General features: G+C 51.6%; 1 protein-coding gene across 1 annotated transcript in view; it reads left to right on the top strand.

The window, feature by feature from the left end:
• Positions 1–341: 341 nt before the first annotated feature.
• Smg9 (SMG9 nonsense mediated mRNA decay factor) overlaps positions 342–20,368 on the top strand; it is a 21,868-nt gene continuing 1,841 nt past the window's right edge. Inside the window, exons 1-11 of the mRNA XM_050127152.1 lie at positions 342–448; positions 4,325–4,480; positions 6,179–6,253; positions 6,340–6,604; positions 8,102–8,199; positions 9,281–9,393; positions 15,029–15,140; positions 16,537–16,632; positions 16,958–17,043; positions 19,609–19,715; positions 20,215–20,347. Of these exons, the coding sequence (XP_049983109.1) occupies positions 4,331–4,480; positions 6,179–6,253; positions 6,340–6,604; positions 8,102–8,199; positions 9,281–9,393; positions 15,029–15,140; positions 16,537–16,632; positions 16,958–17,043; positions 19,609–19,715; positions 20,215–20,347 (1,235 nt within the window). The 5' untranslated portion in view covers positions 342–448; positions 4,325–4,330. The remainder of the gene's footprint in view (positions 449–4,324; positions 4,481–6,178; positions 6,254–6,339; positions 6,605–8,101; positions 8,200–9,280; positions 9,394–15,028; positions 15,141–16,536; positions 16,633–16,957; positions 17,044–19,608; positions 19,716–20,214; positions 20,348–20,368) is intronic.

Below are 20,368 nucleotides of genomic sequence, written 5' to 3'. Positions count from 1 at the left end.
CGCGCGCGCCCAGTCCGCAGCGCATGCGCAGAGCCAGCAGAGCGGGGCCTGATTTGGACTGCACACTGTCTTCCTCTTCTTCCTCCTCTGGGCGCTTCCGGGACGCCGAGGCCTGTTCCGGAATAGCTGGCACCCGCTTTCTCTGCCTCTCTCTCACGTTTGTGACCTTCCGGCGCCATTAACTCGGCAGGTGGAGGACCCTCCCCGCCCACGCTGCACTCCTGTCACTCGGAGCGCGCGCCGCGCCCCAGGAACCAATCAGCAGCCGCCGGAGGTAAGGGGGGGCCCCGCGAGTCTGCGAGAGGCACGCGCGCCGACGGGGCGGGGCTTGAGGGGGTGGGGCGTGCTCAAGCCGCGCCCCCTGCTCTACCGTTAGGAGGTTGCTGGGCATCTGGCCCAAGTGAGTGGGAACCTGAAGGTCTCGCATTGGTGACGCCGTTGGCTGGAGGTACAAATAAATTAGAGCTCCTGTGATGTGTCCCCGTAGCACCGATATGGCCCTCCTAATAACATCAGGAGGATATTTCTGGAAATACTCCCATAGAAGCCCGAAGCCCGACACTCTTACATACCCAAGGAATGTATTTGTGAGACCTGGGTTTGGGGTTTCTCTATGCCTGAGTATAGGGAGGAGGCCCCGAATAAAATTGCAAATATAAATAGTTTTAAGTACTAGGGAACACTTAGAAAAATTAGTAAGTAGGGCTGGGCACGGTGGCTCACACTATAATCCCACCAGTGTGGAGCCAGAGACAGGATTGCCTTGAGTTTGAGACCATCCTGAGCTACACAGAACAGGACCCTGTTCCAGAGGGAGAGGAGAGGAGGAGAAAGCTGTAGACTATTAAGTTCTGGAATGTGTCGTGCCTCAAGCATTAGAACAGTTAGGAATTGGGGGTCTCCAGGAAAATTTTTCAAAGCAACTTGTCAATTCTGGAAGATTCCCCAAAAGAGTCGCTTGAGAACAGAGGTGGTCGTGGCTCAGTCTGTGAAGTGGTTGTTTGTAAGCACAAGGACCTGAGTTTGAACCCTGCAACCACATGAAAAGTGGGGTATGGTGGCGTGGATTTGTAGTCCCCTGCTGGGGGCGCAGAGCCGGGCAGATGTGTGGGGTTCCTTGGTCAGCAGTATATCCTAGTTGATAAGCTCCGGGTTCTATTGAGATACCCTGTCTTTTTTTTTTTTAATTTTTTTTTTTTCGAGACAGGGTTTCTCCATAGCTTTTGGAGCCTGTCCTGGAACTAGCTCTTGTAGTCCAGGCTGGCCTCGAACTCACAGAGATCCGCCTGCCTCTGCCTCCCGAGTGCTGGGATTAAAGGTGTGCTCCACCACCGCCTGGCTGAGATACCCTGTCTTAAAAAGAAAGTGGGGCTGGCAAGAGGGCTCATCAGGTAAGGCCAAAGAGCTGATTTCCATCTCTAGGACTTACATGGTGGGAAGAGAAACTGGTCTCTCAGAGGTTGTCACCTGACTTCCACATGTATGATACGTCTCTGTGCATGTGTGTATGTGGGTGTGTGCGTCTGCGCATACACTATTAGTGATTTGAAAGAAAGTGGATAGCACCTAAGAAACTACACCTGAGATTGACATCTGGCCTCCACATGTGCGCACAGACACATGCATGACAAACTACTTGAGACTGATACCTGGTCTCCACATGTGCACACACATGCATGCACACTACACCTGAGATTGACACCTGGCCTCCACATGTGCACACACATGCATGCACACTACACCTGAGATTGACACCTGGTCTCCACATGTGCACACACACACATACATGCACACTACACCTGAGATTGACACCTGGCCTCCACATGTACACACACAGACACATGCATGCCACACTACACCTGAGACTGACATTTGACCTGCACATGTTCACACACACATGCATGCACACTACACCTGAGACTGACACCTGGCCTCCACATGTGTGCACAGACACATGCATGACAAACTACTTGAGACTGACACCTGATCTCCACATGTGCATGCACACACATGCACACCACACCTGAGACTGACATCTGACCTCCACATATACACACACATGCATGACAAAGAAGCTCTGGAAGTCCCCACCCTAAGAATATGCTTATTAGGCTTCATCTCTGTGAGGTCAGTGTGAGCTCTGAAAATAAACAGTTACATAATAGTTTGTGGAGAGTGCTCCCAGAGAACTCTGGAGACAGCTGGTCGATGGCCGCTTAGGTTCTGGATTGTTCCCCACAAGAGCTGTTAAGTAGACTCAAATACTGATTCCAGAACACTGCGCAATGGACACTTCCTTGCCCGAAAGGGGGATAGTCACAGTAAACAGGCACTTTAGTGTGAGGCAGGATCCCTGTGGGGCACCGGGGAGGTTTTCAGAATAATAGGGGGGAAGACCATTAATTGCAGGGGAGGAAGAAGCCCCAGGTTGTGGAGAGGTCCTGGGTCTGTAAACAGTCATTTACGCTCTGAATCACTCCCATAAGCATCTGTTATCAGCCCTTGCCCTCCTCGGTCAGTCCAGTCTGTGGCTGGGAAGAGGGGCTAGACAAGCCCTACACGGCTAGCAAGATTGCCCCTCATTTCTAGAGTGTTTCACGGGGACCTGCTGATGTCATCAAGGCCTGAGGTGAACATGGGGAGGGTTTGAAGGAACGCAGTGTAAGTGCCAGATGCTGTGTGTCTAGGTTTTTGGGGACCACACTGTCCGCACCTCTACTGCTTCTGCTGTCTGTGGAAGGCAGCCATAGCCACTCCGTAAATTGGTTGGGGCTAGGTTCCAATGACATTGTATGTTTGGAAACTCAAGACAATGTAGATTCAGTCCACGGGCCATGGTTTGCCAACCTGACCTTTTGAGCTAGACCGGGCTATCCATACAGTCCCGTGGACAGGAGAGGACTCAGGCCGTCCATACAGTCCCGTGGACAGGGGAGGACTCAGGCCGTCCATACAGTCCCGTGGACAGGGGAGGACCCAGGGCTGTCCATACAGTCCTGTGGACAGGGGAGGACTCAGGCCGTCCATACAGTCCTGTGGACAGGGGAGGACTCAGGGCTGTCCATACAGTCCTGTGGACAAGGGAGGACTCAGGCCGTCCATACAGTCCTGTAGACAGGGGAGGACTCAGGGCTGTTCCACGACACATTCCACTGTAAAGAGACACTAGTGGTGGAGAGTAGGTCATCTTGAGGATTAGACACTGGAGAGACCTGGGAAGTTCAGAGTGAGAGGGCTGACCAGCAGAAGGTAGCAGAAGGTGACCAGCAGATGGGAACCCAGTGGGCCTGGGGGAGCCAGTCCCTGCCGCTCTTACCACACTCACAGGTCAGCAGTCCTTCGACTGATTTGTAAGAAAATGACTTGGGAAGGAGACTCTTGTTTTTGTGTGGCTCTGCTACTGTAGGTTGTTTGTGCTGGAACATTTCAGCAGTTGTGAATAGATGTATTTCTCACTGCCCTCAGGGGTAGACTGTGGGATTGCCAATACTCGTGTCTTGTTTTGCCGTGGTTGCCATTAAGCTGCCTTGGTGATCAGACCGGCTGCCTGAGCTCTAGCCTCCGCACTCACATTTCTTACAGTCAAGAGGAGGGAGAGGCAAAAGACTGTGCCTGTTTCTGTAAGGGGACATTTTCGAGTACTCCCAAACCATGCTTCTGATACCACACCACTTACCACACCAAAAAAAAAAAATTAAAAAAGTATTTTCTGGATAGCTGTGTGTTTACCTCACCAAATGGAAGAAGTCAGGAAAGATACAGGACACTGGCGGCCACCTGGTCCCTCAGCCACAGATCTCCCTTTGGGTTGTTCTCTGTGCATATGTATGTATGTGGTTTCATGCACTTGCGTGTAGTACCCAAGGAAGCCAGAAGAGGGCGGTGGGCCCCAGAGCTGGAGTTTGAGGTGATTGTGAGCCATCTGATGTGGATGCTGGAAATGGGACTCCATCTTCTGCAAGAGTAGTATGTACTCTTAACTGCTGAGTCATCTCTCCAGCCTCTGGTTTGTTTGTGGGGTTTGGTTTTGGTTGTTTTTGTGAGGATTCATTTATAACAGTGGGTGGGTGGGTGTAATGGGTGCAGGTATGTGTGGATGCCGGAAGCATTGGTAACTTGGTGTGTGAAGTCAGTTAGTTCTCTCCCACCATGTGGGTTCTGGGGATTGAACTCAGGTCATCAGTGTTGGTGGCAAACATCTTTACCCACTGAGCCATCTCTCTGGTCCAGTGGTTCCTTTTATAAGGAGGAGCCTTCATATAGTCAGATGAGCCCCATGGAGAGGGAGGACTCCTTTGCGCTAAAATCTCCTTGTTCCCTCCAGGTGACCATGTCAGAGTCTGGGCACAGTCAGCCTGGGCTCTATGGGGTAGAGCGGCGGCGGCGGTGGAAGGAGCCGGGCTCCAGTGGCCCCCAGAACCTTTCTGGGCCTGGAGGTCGGGAGAGAGACTACATTGCACCCTGGGAGAGAGAGAGACGGGTGAGTGACCCCAAAGATGGCATACAGAAATCCAGGGCTCTTGTTTGGTTGAACTCCTGCCGTCAGCCAGGCTCAATACAGGGCTAGTGGACATATCCATGTCCAAAACTGCCCTCAAAAAGCAAGGAGGGAGAATAATAAAGGGGCTATTTTTGATGATGTGGTTAAGAAGACCTTTTAATAGGTGACTTTGTGATTTGGGGTTTTTTTTATTCCTTTTTTAAGGTTTATTTTATTATTGTTACGTGGAATGGGAATGTTCACATGAGTACAGGTACCCTTGGAGGCACCAGATTCCTTGGGAACTGGAGTTACAGACAGTTGTGAGCCACGTGCTGTGGGTGCTGGGAACTGAACTCAGGTCCTTTGGAAGAGCAGCAAGTGCTCTTAACCACAGAGCCATGTCTCCAGCACCAAGAGGTGACTTTGAGTTGGGGCCTGAAGGAGGTGAAGGGACAAGCCATTCCAGACCCTAGATGAAGAGCACTGTGGACAGAACACCATGTGCAGGGGTCGTGGTGACCTGTGTGGTGGCTGGTGAGGCTGCAGCAAGCGGGGGGCCTGAGAGGAGTGAGCTCAGATCCCACTGGCATGACGGCGTTTCACAGAGAGGATTGAGCCAGAGCTGATACCGGCTCCTGTTTCAGAGTCGCGTGCCCCACTAACAGGGCATGTATGCCACTGTTTGTAGAGAGTCCTGTCTCTGTGGGGCTTCCTGAACCCTCACAAGTGCCATGTGAGCCCATGGACTCTGTTTCATGCACAACCTTTGGGGTACTGTCCAGATCTTCCCACAGCTTGTCAGCCATAGTCCCTGAAGAAGCTGCTGAAAATCTTACCTTTGTCTCAGGCGAGGCTGTTCCCTGACCTTTGTACATCCTCCTTACCCACCTGACCGCAGCCCCTTCTTGTCATTCTGCTCATGTGTGTTCTTCTCCTGCTGGGCTTGTTCTGGATCCCCTGCCCTTCCCATCCTCCTTGTTAGACACCCCTGTTCATGAGCACAGCTGTCTGTCACCCCCTGCCCCAGCCTCGGTGCTGGAGGTGTTCTCTCAGAGCTGTTCTTGCTAAAGCACTCTGGGTCATCCTGGGGTTCCAGCGGGCCTCTGAGCCAGCAGAATGAGTAGGACTTACAGAGAAACAGGCCCAGTGAGGGTCCACAGTGACCTTAACCAGGAGCAGGCCTGAAATTTGAACCTTCCCCTCTAGACTAAGGGTGATTGGGAGGCAGAAGAGGATGACACATAGGAAGGAGTGCATTTGCCTGTGAGAACAGGGACAGGGCCAAGGGCTTGGCAGTCAGAGTAGTAAGGATCCCAGTGGCTCTCACAGAGCAGGCACCTGCCATGTATCAGGGGTCCCACTAGGCAACACACAGGCAGTTTCCCTCTGTCCTATACTGTCCTGTGAAGGTGGAGCTCCTGCCCTTCCCCCAAGGTTGACCAGGTAGAAGTGGGTGTAGCTCTTACTTGGGTTCCCACACCCCACTCTCCCTCCTTCCTATGGGGCTGCAGAGGACGCTGTCAGGGGTGGCGAAGATGTGACTCTGAAGCCGGGTGAATAGTTAAGAGCGAGTTCCCATGCTCAGCCACATTCTGCATGGGTTTCCAGTCTCATGGGTGTAGTATCAGCACCTGGGTAGGGTTGGGAGGCATCATGGAGGTTGTCTGGATTAATAGCTGCATTCTCTCTCCTCAGGATGGCAGCGAAGACCCCAGCACTAACGTCATGCAAAAAACCCCCATTATCCTCTCAAAGCCCCCAGCAGAGCGGGTGAGCATTGAGGACCTCAGGAGGGAGGTGGGAAGAGGGGTGATGGGAGGTCTTCACGGTGATCTGCAACCTTCTCACTCCCACAGTCAAAGCAGCCGCCACCAACCACAGCCCCTGCAGCACCACCAGCCCCAGCCCCACTGGAGAAACCCATTGTGCTCATGAAACCACGTGAGGAGGGGAAGGGGCCTGTGGCTGGAACAGGGGCTACCACCCCTGAGGGCACTGCCCCACCACCCCCCACAGCCCCTGCGCCACCCAAAGGAGAGAAGGAGGGGCAGAGACCCACGCAGCCTGTGTACCAGATTCAGAACCGGGGCATGGGCACTGCAGCACCAACTGCCATGGACCGTGAGTGGACCCCACAGCCTAGGCAGGGACCAGTTCCTAGCCGCCTTAGATCCTCTCTGTCCTGTTTCCTCTTTCCATCGAGCCATGGTGGGCCAGGCCACGCTCCTGCCTTCCTGGCCCACTCAGACCCTCACTGCCCTGTGTAGATGGCAACTGTACTTTCGTTTACCAGACACTCAGACCCAAATAATCACACAGAAACTATATTAATTACAATACTGTTTGACCAATATCTTAGGCATCTTTCTAGCTAACTCTTATATCTTAAATTAATTCTTATCTATTAATCTGTGTATTGCCATGAGGCCATGGTTTACCAAAAAGGTTCCGGCCGCAGCATCTTTTTCCTTAACTCTGCCTACTCTCTTTATCTCTGTTCAGATTTTCCACCTGACTTTACTCTGCTAAGCCATTGGCTAAAACAGCTTTATTCACTAACCAATAAAAGCAACACATATACAGAAGGACTTCCCACATCATTTCCCCTTTTCTATCTAATTAAAAAAGGAAGGTTTTAACTTTTAACATAGTAAAATTACATATAGCAAAACAGTTATCAAACAAAAATTATAGTTACAATATTTAGTCCATTTACATTTGGCAAATTAAGAAAAATACTTTATTCTGTATTTGTGAGTCTACAGTTTTATATCTAATTTATCTTTCATCATAACTAAGGAAAACTATAACTGTCTTCAACTCCAGCAAAGACCCCAGAAGGATATAATATTACCTAAGTAAACAGAAGTGCACTGTAAGCAACTTCCAAAACTCTAGAATTGACAGAGACATCTTGTGGCCTGACAGTCACCCAAAGCTCTTCTTGATGTTGGGGCATCCACCTCAGTCTATTGGCAGCAGTCTTTTCCATGAAGCAGGAAATAAGGGTTTTTTTTCTGCCTTGTAATGGCAAAGTTTGTCAGTTCCTGTCTTCTGTGTCCTGCAGAGTGTCTGGCAGTTTCTTCTGTGAAGCAGGAACCCTGAAGGACCAGCCCATCTTTTGGAAAGTTTAGCAGTCACTTTTCTGTGGGTCCTGCATGTCCAGTTCATACAGCATACCATTAAGCAGTCCAGGCAAGAGCAATTTCTTGCCCAAATGGCTAGCCTTGTATTGAAGGCAAATGCCATAACAAGTTTCTTCAATGCCCATTAACCTCTCTGAATTGGTGTTGCCAGAAGCAGGCATGTCTCACTGTCAAGAAAAGTCTAAGTTCTTAAACCATTTTAAATGCCATATTCTGTAGGTCTTTGGAGTGTTGAAGATTATCTAACTGAAATATATCTCTGTATATCTAGAAACTAACACGACTAAAAGTTTATTATAGACGACTATCTATTAACCTGTATTTCTTGATTATACATTACATTTTTAAATGAGCTGCAAACGTAATACCTTAAGAGCAGAAATACATATTGACCTTAAATCTGTATGGACCAAAACTCATACCAATGCAAAGTATTCACCTCTATATGAATCCTCTCTCTCTCTCTGTCCAGCTGTGGTGGGCCAGGCCAAGCTCCTGCCCCCGGAGCGCATGAAGCACAGCATCAAGCTGGTGGACGACCAGATGAACTGGTGTGACAGTGCCATTGAGGTACGGCCTCCCTAAGTCCCACACGTCTGTCCATACCCCTCCAGAACAGCCCTCAGGACCTGCCAGGAGCTCCCATCCAGCTTAGGGCTGCAGTTGAAAGACTGGGTTTGCTGATATTAGGCGAGAAACAGTGGGGATTGGACCCAGGGCCTCCTGCACGCTAACAACTTCTCTGTTCCCGAGCTCCAGCTCCAGGCTGCTTTGAACTTTTTTGGTTCAGAAGTAGGGTACTAAGTTGCCCAAGCTACTCTTGAACTGTCCAGTTTTCCTGCCTTAGCCTCCTGTGACACCAGGGCTAGTTGAAACCCTGACATGCTCCGATGTCTCTTGCTAGACATCCCTGCTACCCTAATACCAGAACCTGTGTGCCATGGCACAGCAGAGGAAGGTCCTGATCCCGCTCCCACACTCCTCCGGGGTCCAGCTGCATGCGGTCTTCACAGTGCCAGCCAGAGGCTCCTTCCCTGCAGCTCCTGCTCTAGCGAGGGCATCGTATTATCAGGCCGACGTGCCTGTGCCTCTCTGCTTTTGTACCTCTTCCACTGTTCAGCAGACTCTGGAAGGGCCGCCCCTTCCTACACTGTAGCCTCAGCCTGGTAGCGCAGCATGCCAGTGCTGGCTCCACTGGGCCCTTTCTGTAGTGATAAGCCACTCTTTTTGCATTGCCTCGTTTGGCAGCCTCCACCTCTGCAGGGCTACTGAGCACTTGACATTGTGACCCCTATTTAATGAATTAAAATAGCCACATGTGATCCTGCTGCCACAGCGAACCCCAGTCCTGGGTAGTTTGGCTCATTAGACTCCAGTTGACCTTTGGAAGAGGTTCTTCTGCCCCCTGGTGGTAAAGATCGGCAAAGGTCTCAGTTGTTTACAGACTTAGCTCCTTGTTCTGATCTAATCACACTCTGATCTGCAGAGACTGCCCAGAGCAGGGGGCTGACTTGGGTGGTCCTGTCTTCCTGCCTCTCCACTCCTCCCCCTGAAGTACACTGGCCTTTCCCCACTGGTATTCAACCCTCCCTAGCTGCCCCTGCCAGGCTCCACTAGGCTTGTGAGGCTCATGTCTTCCATTGCCCCCCAGTACCTGCTAGATCAGACTGACGTGTTAGTGGTCGGTGTCCTGGGCCTCCAGGGGACAGGCAAGTCCATGGTCATGTCACTGTTGTCGGCAAACACTCCAGAAGAAGACCAGAGGTGAGGCACGGAACAGTGTTGAAGACCAGGGGAAGGTGGGCATCCATGGGGAGGGGGACTGGGATTGTAACGAAAGGCTTCAAGGTGGCTTCCTGTCCTGGGCTCATGTTGTGGACGAGGATGAGTGTGGACTGTCTGTGGAGTGAGGCTCACCAAGGCTTTCAGAAGGTGGTGGCTGCCTCAGGCTCTCCTCTTGCTCAGGTAGTCTTTTAATTTAACTTTTATGCGTTTGAGTGTTGTGCCTGTGTATATGTCTATGTACTGCTTGCTTCATGGTGCCCACTGGAAGCCAGGAAAGGTTTCAGATCTCCTGGAATGGTGGTTACAGGCAGTGTGAGCCTCCCATGTTGGCACTGGAAACTGAACCAGTGTTCTCAACTGCTGAGCCATCCCTCCAGCCCCTCAAGTGAATGATTGATGGATGAAGCAGCTGGCACAGAGCCTAAGAGTTAAGGGTACCTGGTAATCTGGGAGATAGGACAGGGAAAGAGCAGGTTCTGTGCTAGCCTTGGTCCTCCTGTGTTATGTTCCTCTGCACAGGAACGGTGAGGCCTGAGGTGTCGCTGACCTGCACAAGATGAAGATAAATGGTGTAGTAGAAGAGAGGATTTGGAAGGGGACCTTAAGAACTGCATCCTGACACTGGGGCAGGGAAGCCTGGCCCTCCTAGAAATAACTTTTCCACATACGCGAGTCATAGGTTAACCAAGCCCTACGCCCTACATGGAGAGTGACCTGCCACATGTCCCACGTTACGTATGCCTGCCTTCTCCCCCTCTCTCGTGTGCACATGCTCACACACACACACACACACACACACACATCCACTAGGTTCTCCCTACTGTCTCCTAAGGCACCTCTTAACACAAGACATCTGGCTTGCAGTGTCTTGGGACTTACTACTTCAGGTGCCACCATACTGTTGGCATTAATTAGCCTCTTTCCTAAAGTTGATTCCGCTCAGTGCCTCACTGGAACTTCCCCTCTCTATCTACACAACCTAGCGGGAGCAGAGAAGGCAGGGACGGGGAACTAGAAGAGCTTGAGAAGACCAAAGGAAGACTCAAAATAGGGATAGGCCATGTCTTGGTTAGGGTTACTATTGCTGTAATGAAACATCATGACCCAAAGCAATTTGGTGAGGAAAGGGCTTATTTGACTTCCATTTCCACATCATAGTCCATCACTGAAGGAAGTCAGGGCAGGAACTCAAACAAGGCAGGAACCTGGAGACTGGAGCTGATGCAGAGACCAGTGGAGGAGAGCTGCTTACTGGCTTGCTGTCATGGCTCGCTTAGCCTGCTTTCTTATAGAATCCACCTAGGACCAGCAGCCCAAGGGTGGTACCACCTGCCGTGGTCTAGGCCATGAGATAATACGCTACAGCAGTGGTTCTCAACCTGTGGGTCTTGACCCTTTCACAGGTCACCTAAGACTATTGGAAGACACAGGTATTTACATTACAATTCATTAACAGTAGCAAAATTACAGTTATGAAGAAGTAACAAAAATAATTTTATGGTTGGGGGTCACCACAGCCTGAGGAACTGTATTAAAGGGTTGCGGCATTAGAAAGGTTGAAAACAGTTTTGCTTGCAGCCTGATCTTATTGAAGCATTTTCTTTCTTTCATTTTTGAGGGGCAGGTGGTTCAAGACAGAGTTTCTCTGTGTAGCCCTGGCTGACCTGGAACTTGCCCTGTAGACCAGCCTGCCTTGAACTCACAGAGATCCATCTGCCTCTGCCTCCCAAATACTGGGATTAAAGATGTGTGCTGCCACCACCCAACCCGTGAAGGTATTTTCTTAATTGAGGTTCCCTCTCCCATGACTTTAGCTTGTATCAAGTTGACATAAAACCATGCAGCACATTGACTCCTTGTCATCTTGACAGACACACATACCACATTCAGCCACAACCTTTCCTTTCTCAATGATCCCAAGATCTCACGTGAAAGACATAAATAACTTTAAAAGACCTACAGTCTTTTTAAAAAAAATGCTTATTTATTATGTGTACAATATTCTGTCTGTGTGTATGCCTGCAGGCCAGAAGAGAACACCAGACCTCATTACAGATGGTTGTGAGCCACCATGTGGTTGCTGGGAATTGAACTCAGGACTTTTGGAAGAGCAGGCAATGCTCTTAACCTCTGAGCCATCTCTCCATCCCAATACCCATCTCTTTAAAAATCAAAAATCTCTTCTACTGTGGACCCCCATAAAAAGCAAAATTAAGTTAAATACTTTCTTGTTTCAAGAGGGAAGAACCAGGGTACAGTCAAAATCAGATCAAAGCAAAACCAACAATATAAATAGCTCAACGTCCAATGTCTGGGATTCACTCGATCTTCTGGACTCCTCCAAGGGCCTTGCGTCACTTCTCCAGCTCCACCATCTACCGCTCACACACTTGTCTTCTGGGTTCTGCAGCTCCACTGCACCACAGCTGCTGTTCTTGGTGCTTATCCCATGTATGCTGGCTGGTTTTGTGTGCCAACTTGACACAGGTTAGGGTGATCGGGGAAGGAACCTCAGTTCAGGAAATGCCTTGGTGAAATCCGCCTGTAAGGCATTTTCTCAATTAGCAATCAATGGGGCAGGGTTCATTTCCATTGTGGGTGCTGCCATTTTTCTGCTGCTGGTTCTGGATTCTATAAGAGAGCAGGCTGAGCAAGCCAGGGGAGCAGGCCAGTGAGCAGCACTTCTCTATGGTCTCTGCATCAGCTGCTGCTTCCAGGTTCCTGACCTGACTTCCTTTGCTGATGAACAGCAATGCTGAAGTGTAAGCCTAATAAACCCTTTGCTCCTCAACTTGCTCTTTGGTCATGGTGTTTCACCACAGCAGTAGAGACCCTAACTAAGACACCATGGTACTGGCATCGCCAAAACACTGGGGTCTTCTGCTACAGCTGGGCTGTACTTTCACCAATAGCTTCCCCTAGGCTCTCTTCATGGTGCCAAGACTCAACTTCTTTACATGACCCCTTCCGTCCTGAGCCTTCAACTGCCACTGAGGCTGCACCTTCCCCGGTGGCCTCTCCTGGCCTCTCACAGTGCCAAGCCTCAGCTGCTCTCCATGACCCCTTCCTGCCTTCAAAAGCAGCACTTCCTGGGTGACTTACATTACCAAGTTCAGTTGCCAACTTGTACAACCTTGGCCACCTCTGGAACACAGCTTCTCTGTGATGACTCACAGGATGCACTTCCCAGAAGACCTCACCTCAGTGATGCTGGCCCTTCCACAGTCCTCTCCAAAACAACATGGTCAGGTCTGTCACAGCAGTACTCCACTATCCTGGTACCAACACAACACTATTGCTGTAATGAAACACCATGACCAAAATGCAAGGTTTATTTAGCTTACATTTCCATATTGCTGTTCATCATTGAAGTCAGGGCAGGACTCAGAGGGCAGGAACCTGGAGGCAGGAGCTGATGCAGAGGCCATCGAAGGTGCTGCTTACTGGCTTGCTTACAGGCTTGTTAAGCCTGCTTTCTTATAGAACCCAGGACACCAGTCCAGGGATGGTACCACCCGTCATGGTCTGGGCCCTCCCCCATCAACCACTAATTAGGAAAAGTCCTGCAGGCTTGTCTGCAACCCAGTCTTACCGAGGCATTTTCTCAGTTGAGGCTCTCTCCTCTCAGATGACTCCAGCATGTGTGGAGTTGACATAAGACTGCTCAACACCAGACACAGTTAGGAACGAAGGCCAGGTTGTTCCCAGAAGCTGGAGCTGGGCTTTTGTACAGAGGGTGCCTTATCCTTAGTGTACAAAGGGCTGTGAGCCCTTTGTGTGGAGTCTTGCATCTGAAGCACAGTTTCATTGTTGCTGTGATTGGAGATGGGGGTTTTGTTTCTTTAAGACAAGGTCTCTCTACATAGTCCAGGCTGGCCCCTATCCCATAATCCCTCTGTCTCAGTGTCAGGTTTTACTTCTAGGGGAAAGGGCCCATACTTCTTACCAAGTCTTGGCCTGGTGGAAACCCAGAAAAGGTTAAGGAGCACCATTGCCTGAGCCTAAAGTGCAAAGGTCCAACTGCCTCCCCATCCCTGGCCTCTGCCCAGTTGCATATACAGCTGCCTGTGCCGTCATGCTGTTTTACCTCTTGGGTGGCATCTTTGCACACCCCTCGTAGCAGCAGGCACAGTCCCCTGTGCTCTCTGTCCAGACTCCAGAAACCGCTGTCTCAGTTTGCATTTTACCCATGGCTCTTTTTGTCAACTCCTAAAGATTTCACCTCATTTACAGCCTGCTTCCCCTCCTTCATGCCCAACCCCTGCTCCCAGCCATTATCTCCCCTGGCAGATGCTGAGATCTACCCAGCCAGTCTTTGTGCCTTCGCTCAATTCAGCAAATGTGTACCAAATGCTCCTTACATTGCCAGCCCCTGTTCTTGGTGCTGGGTTCCACAATACACGTGACTGTCATAGCCTGCCATGTGGGCTTGTTTTCTGGGGAGTTTGTAAAGAGAATCCATCTGGCATGTTAGAGCCATTTGGCATGTTGGAGGATGATAACAGCCAGGCGTGTGGTGAATGCCTGTGGTCCCAGCTTTCAGGAGGTGGAGGCAGGAGGATCAGGCATTTGAGGTTAACCTACATAATCAGTTCAAGGTCATCCTCAACCTTATCCTTGTTCAAGGACAACAAAACCAGTTTTAACAATTGGCCAGATTACAGTTTTTAAATCCAGCACTGAAGGAAGAATGGACTCAATGGATAGTGTGCCCTAATGAGAGGGAATACAGACACAAAGCCTTAGGCCCGGGATTTGGGCCTGAGTTGCAGAGCAAACAAGAAGGGGGTCAGTAGCTCAGGGACAGCTTGCCAAGTGAGGCCCATGGGTCTCAGTCACACTGCAGAGAAACATGCGCAGAGGGCTATAGGAATGAATGTGAGAGGCCCTGGGAGGTCCCTTATCTGCGGAGCCACCTCCAGCCTTTCCTGCAGTCCTTGCACACAGCAGAGAGGGGCATTTTCCAAACCAAAATCTATTCATCACTCGTCTGCTTCAGGGCATCTGGACTCATACACCCCCACCCCAACTCTTGCCTGTGTCCCATGAAGAAAGGCCTATATGTCTGCCTGCTGATGCTCCTGCCTCAACCTGGCCCGTTGTTGCCTTTCTCCTCAGTCTTGCCCTCTGTGCCTCCTGTCAGTCTAACAGCCCTGATCTGCATCCACCCGTCCTCACATGTACTGCCTGTCCCTCTTCACTTGCTCCCTGGAGCATCTTCCTTGCCCTCAGAGCAGATCCACCACCCCCACCCATCCCATCATTGTCTTTTCTTAGCCGCATAGTCTTTCTGCCCTTGTCATCTCCATATTACAGATAAGGAAAATGAGGAAGAAGGCTTAAGGGCCAGGAAGACAGAGTTGAGATCTGTAACCTGGAAGTCTGGCAGTCTCTGCCTGTGCCTGTAAACGCTAGAGTCTGCTGACTCCCTTAGCTGCACTGACTGTACCTGTGGGCAGGGCATGAAGCTGTGTGCTGAAAATCATGTCGTCACTCCCTAGCCGTGGCGTCAGATGGAAGAGATGGAAGGCCTGGGGGCTGGCGGAGGGTCTGTGTCTCAGGTATTCTGTGTCAGTGCCAGACAGCTCATGTGCTCCACGTGTTCTCCTCATAGGGCGTATGTCTTCCGGGCTCAGAGTGCCGAGATGAAGGAACGAGGGGGCAACCAGACCAGTGGCATCGACTTCTTCATTACCCAGGAGCGGATCGTCTTTCTAGACACACAGGTACCAGCCCAGCCCCAGCCCCCTCTCCCTGGCCCTTAGCATTCTCCTGTTAGAGTGTGACATTCACTTTTGCACTGTGGCCTGGAGGATCTCCAAGCACCATGCCTTCAGGTGTGGCCTCGGGTCTATCAGTCTAGATCCTGAACTTCAACCTTATCAGGAATGTGACCTGAAGTTGAACTCTGCCCCTTCACCTGTCAGTGGGGGTGCAGGCCCTACTCAGCCTCTTGGAAGCTCGTTCTAGTCTATGGAATGGTCCAAGAAAAGTGTTTGACCAACACCTGGTACCAGGTTCTTGCTTAGAATTGTCACTATCATTGGGACTGACCTGCCATGGATATCTAGGCAGTGGTCCTCAGCTCCTCACCCTCAGGCCCTTCACAGGTCCTTTTCCATTTCTGACCCCAAGTTTCAGAAAAGGGAAGTCATACTGCCTGTCTGCCTGGGAGTTGCCCCGGGGTTTAAAGTTTCACAGTAGCCCTGACAGAGGTAGACCTGAGCCGGATGCTCCCAGCTCTCAGCACTGTGGTCTCTAGAACAGACTCTCTCTACACTTTGATCTGTTTGCCTGGCCAGTGTCTCCCTTCCGAAGACTCCAATGGTGCATGCTTCTTGACATTTGCGGCCTCTGATGCCTCTGTTCTCCACACCCCTCCACTGTGGTGTGAATCACTGCTGTGTATGTCCAGTCCCCAACTGCCTGGAGTCCTTTGGGCACTGGGCCTGGCCCAGCGTTGTTACTTCCCCTTGGGGAGGTTCTGCTCTCCAGACACTGACAACATAGAGTGAAAAACCTGCTATCTGGAAAGGCTTCAGGAAAACCTGGAACCCTGAGTGCCAGACCTTGTTGTGTAGGGTCTGCAGGGACCTGAACACAAGCAAGCCTGGCTAAGAGCACCTTCCCGAACAGCTCACCTCTGCTAAGCGGCAGTATGGCTGACACCAGAGTGGTTTCCCGAGGTGTTCAGCTGACTGTGACTTTCAGGAGAGTTCAGTGTGCTAACCCCTGTTTCTTCTATGTGCACGGATGCAATTTGTAAATTCACACCAAGTTTCACACTAATCATTTTTTGACCTAAGTAATTATTTCAGCAACACTTTGGAAGCACATAAAAAACAGCCAGCGACAAAGAGTCTTAAAGGGGCCAGGGCTTATTTATGCTCTGTGAAACTTAGGAGCACCAGGGGCTCTTGGGACTCCAGGCTCTTGGAAACAGCAAGGCTTGGCTCAGGAAGGCTGGGAGTTGATGGTTCGCCCCCTCTTGCTGACCAGCGCTGCGCTGGTTAGACTGACCTGCTCTGCTGCTGGCCTCACTTTGTCCTCGGCAGTGTTTTCCTGCACTCTCAGAGCATGCCTTGCAGCAACTGCCTCACCTTCCGGGTCCATCTCTTGCAGCCCATCCTAAGCCCATCCATCTTGGACCACCTCATCAATAATGACCGCAAACTGCCCCCAGAGTACAACCTCCCTCACACCTATGTGGAAATGCAGGTGAGGGAGTCTGATAGGGGCTGAGCTGAGGGCTGAGGAGGGGGGCGGGGGGGTGGACCAGGGCCTGGGCTGGGGGAGAGGGGGCAGCTCTGGCTGAGGACAGACCTGGCCTCCAGCAGTCACTTTCCACCCCTTGCCCTCAGTCTGGTGCCCCTCTATGTAAGGCGGCTGCTGCTTCCTACCTGGCCACATTTAGGGCTGGCCTGTAAGGAAACAAGTCACACAGTGTCGCTCACAGAAAGAAGCCCTTTGTGCTGCTCCTTGAGCTGCGTCCTGGAAAGAAGAGCTGGTGTCTGACCTCTGCCCTCCCCATCCCTCCCAACAGTCACTGCAGATAGCTGCCTTCCTCTTCACGGTCTGCCATGTGGTGATCGTTGTGCAGGACTGGTTCACGGACCTCAGTCTGTACAGGTGAGCTGCGAGACAGGCTGGAGGGAGGACAGCCTCAGGCCAGGGCCCCACTGGTCCCCTCGGTACCCATGGGGATACTGTTGCATGTTTGTTGTAATTGGTCGTTCCTACAGGTCCAAAGGCCTCTGCTGGCTTCTCCACACTGGGGTCTAGGTAATGCATGTCTCCTCTGCTAAGGCCCCGTAACAAACCTCCACCAAGTTCTCTCAGTCACTAGTAGACTGCTTACAGGGCAGTGGTTGCAGCAGGAGCGTAAGTCGTCTTAAAGCCACCCATGGGAAGGCCTGCACATGGAAGGACGATGGCTTCCCTGTGGCTATGAGGATGGAGCCCCTCCCTAGTCCTTCCCAGCATGCATGTTTGTGCCCTCCCTGACACAGGTGCAGTTAGGGCAGAACTGCAAACAGCTACTTGGGAGGAGTGGCTGGACACTCAGGCGAGGGTCTCATGCCTTCCTCACCCTCTGCTGTGAGGGAAGTCAGTGGTCAACAAGCCCGACATGGTGGTCTTTAGCCAGTGGGCACAACTGAACTCATGCAGTGCGACAGCCTGCAAAGCGCTTACCCCTCCATGGACCTCACCTCCGTGTGGTGAGCACAGCCCTTTCTGTGCTGCCTGATAGCGCCGACACCATGAGGAAGACACCCAGGCATCTGGTTAGCCTAGGGCTCACACCATGAGGAAGACACCCTGGGGATCTGGTTAACCTAGGGCCCACACCGTGAGGAAGACACCCCGGGCATCTGGCTAGCCATCCCTCCTGCAGCTCAGTGCCAAGGTGTTCCTCGTTATGCCTCTTGTCCCTGGCTGGAAGCACTTGGCCTGTATATCTTTTCTGATGCCCTCATGGCGTGAGGCCAGCTTCAGTCCTCTCCCCTCCCTTCCCACACCCCCACCATGGTGCCTGCCACTCTGAAGTGACACCACTGTTCTGATGACCTCCCTTGGTGCAGGTTCCCAGCACTACATGCAGGGTCTAACACAGGCGGGTGCAGAGTGCACAGGGGCGGGTTTGTTCAGTCCTTGGAGTTTGGTTTTCCAGCAAGCATGCGTACTGTCTGGTCCCTTGGGCAGCAGGAATAAGGCGGTGGGCCATGGGGAGGAGAGTTCTGCCTGAGCAACTGGGGTCCCCAAAACACCAAAATTAGGTGTTTCCAAAGTTTGAATCCCAGCTATGTTGAGTGGGTACCTGCCTGTGTTCCTCATTCTGTGCAGACCGAGTAAATCAAGGAGCTCAAAGCATCCGGTGCAGCGCCCACAACAGCATAGTACTGGTACAGACCCACTGTGGCAGTGTTGTGCCCTGAACGGCACAGTAGTGGGTACAGCACAGTTCCTGGTTCAGAGAAGCACATGTTTGGTGGGGGCTGCTCCTGGATAACTCTAGAGGTGGGGCTGAGTGGTGGGTCTCCACAGCAGTAGAAGTCTTACCAGGAAGCAGAAGGGTGTGGCCACACCTGAGTGATGTAATTCTGGAGCATCCCCCTACCACCATCCACCAGGATTCGTTCATACAAGTAAATGAAGGAGCCCTGTCCCAGGCTCTGGGCGCACAGGTGTGAAAAACACAGAACAGGTGGCTCCTGTGGGGGTTGTGTTCTGCTAGGACCCTCGACAGAGCTTTGTTGTGAACCCATGGTCTGAAGCTGGACCCTGGAAATCATGGGAAAACATGTAGAGAAAGCCCATGTACTTAACAGGTCTCATTTCCCCATTAGATAACGGGTTTGTTTTATTTACTGTTACACACTTGGAAAATGTGTTGGAAAACAGCACAGAGTGAGAACATCCACATAAAGACCTGTGTGCAGATATTTATAGCACCTCTGTTCATAATGGCCACTCAGAAGCAGCCAGCATGCTTTGAGTGGGTGAATGGATGAAGAAATGGGTCCATCCAGACAATAGGGTGTTATTCAGCACTAGGAAGAAATGAGCTGTCAAGCTATGAAAGGAACTGAGGAACCTTAAATGCATATTGTTAAGAAGCCAGTGTGGGAAGGCTGCAGCATGTGTGGTTCTGGCCATGTGACAGCCTCGAGGAGGCAAGGCCTGGGACAGGAGGGGGATGATGGTGAACTAGCATAGCACAGGGGACTTCCAGCACAGTAGCCCCCACCCCTGCTATGCTGGGGACTTCCTGCCCAGTGCATGTCTCCAGACTAGAGTGTCTGTGTGCAGGGTGAACTGGGGGACAGTGATGATCATGCTCTGGTCTGCCATTGTCACAGATGCCCGCTGTGCATGCAGGAGCATGGGTCAGAAACTGTCTTGAGAGATCTTGGTTGGTTTTATTCTTAATTTGTTGGAGTTTTGTTTGTTTTTGAGGGACTCAGTTTCTATGTAGCTCATACTGGCCTCAAATCCCAGGTGGCTGGGATTACAGACACACGCCAAAACTCAAAGACAGCGCGGTTGATCCAGGTGCCATGAGCTGGTGTCATAACCCTAAAAGTGCATGAGGAGGTTGTCTGACTTTGACCAGAATCTCAAGGGGCATCCTCCCCAGGATGTGGAAAGGGGGTGCACATACATGGCCATCAGCCCCTCATTCCACACCTGCAGGTTCCTGCAAACGGCTGAGATGGTGAAGCCGTCCACCCCGTCCCCCAGCCATGAGTCCAGCAGTTCCGCAGGCTCGGATGAGGGCACTGAGTACTACCCGCACCTCGGTGAGAGCTGCTCTGGGACAAGAGGGTGTGCAGGCATGAAGACTTGGGGAACACTTTTGTGCCTGTGAGAGGGGAGTCTCTGAAGCTCCCTCTCTGGTCCCCACTGTCTCAGTCCAAGGCTGGGGCCAAGCCTGGGTCTGGCTCCAAGTCAGAACGGGAGAGTAGTTGGCCTGCTGTTTCTGTGTCCTTGATGTCCCAGGGGGAGGGACCTGCTCTCTGCCTGTTGTGTCCTCCCTGGTGCGCTTCGACGATTGTGTTTCTGGACACACACGTGTACACACTAGCCTCCTCTTGTGTTCCTGATCACACAGCTGTCCTTGTCTGTCTTGTCATCGGGCTAGGGATCCTTGATGCTGGAAATTGGGTCTGACTGTCTGTCCCCAGCACCTCCCTGCTCACAAATACTGAATGACTTGAACTAGTAGGGAAAGAGTGTAGGGCAAGGCTAAGCGTTGTCTGCTGCATGGCTGTACCTTCCGCCCGTTCCCCCCCCCCCAAGTCTTCCTTCAGAACAAGGCACGCAGGGAGGACTTCTGTCCCCGGAAGTTACGGCAGATGCACCTGATGATTGACCAGCTCATGGCACACTCCCACCTGCGCTACAAGGGTGAGCATCCCCAGGCTCCCCCCCCCCCCCCCCCCCCCCCCCCCCC

The sequence above is a fragment of the Alexandromys fortis genome, unplaced genomic scaffold (genome assembly GCF_014885135.2).
Source record: "Alexandromys fortis isolate MF-2015 unplaced genomic scaffold, M_Fortis_MF-2015_v1.1 scaffold_262, whole genome shotgun sequence".
NCBI lineage: Eukaryota > Metazoa > Chordata > Mammalia > Rodentia > Cricetidae > Alexandromys > Alexandromys fortis.
This window is presented reverse-complemented; position numbering and strand designations above follow the sequence as displayed.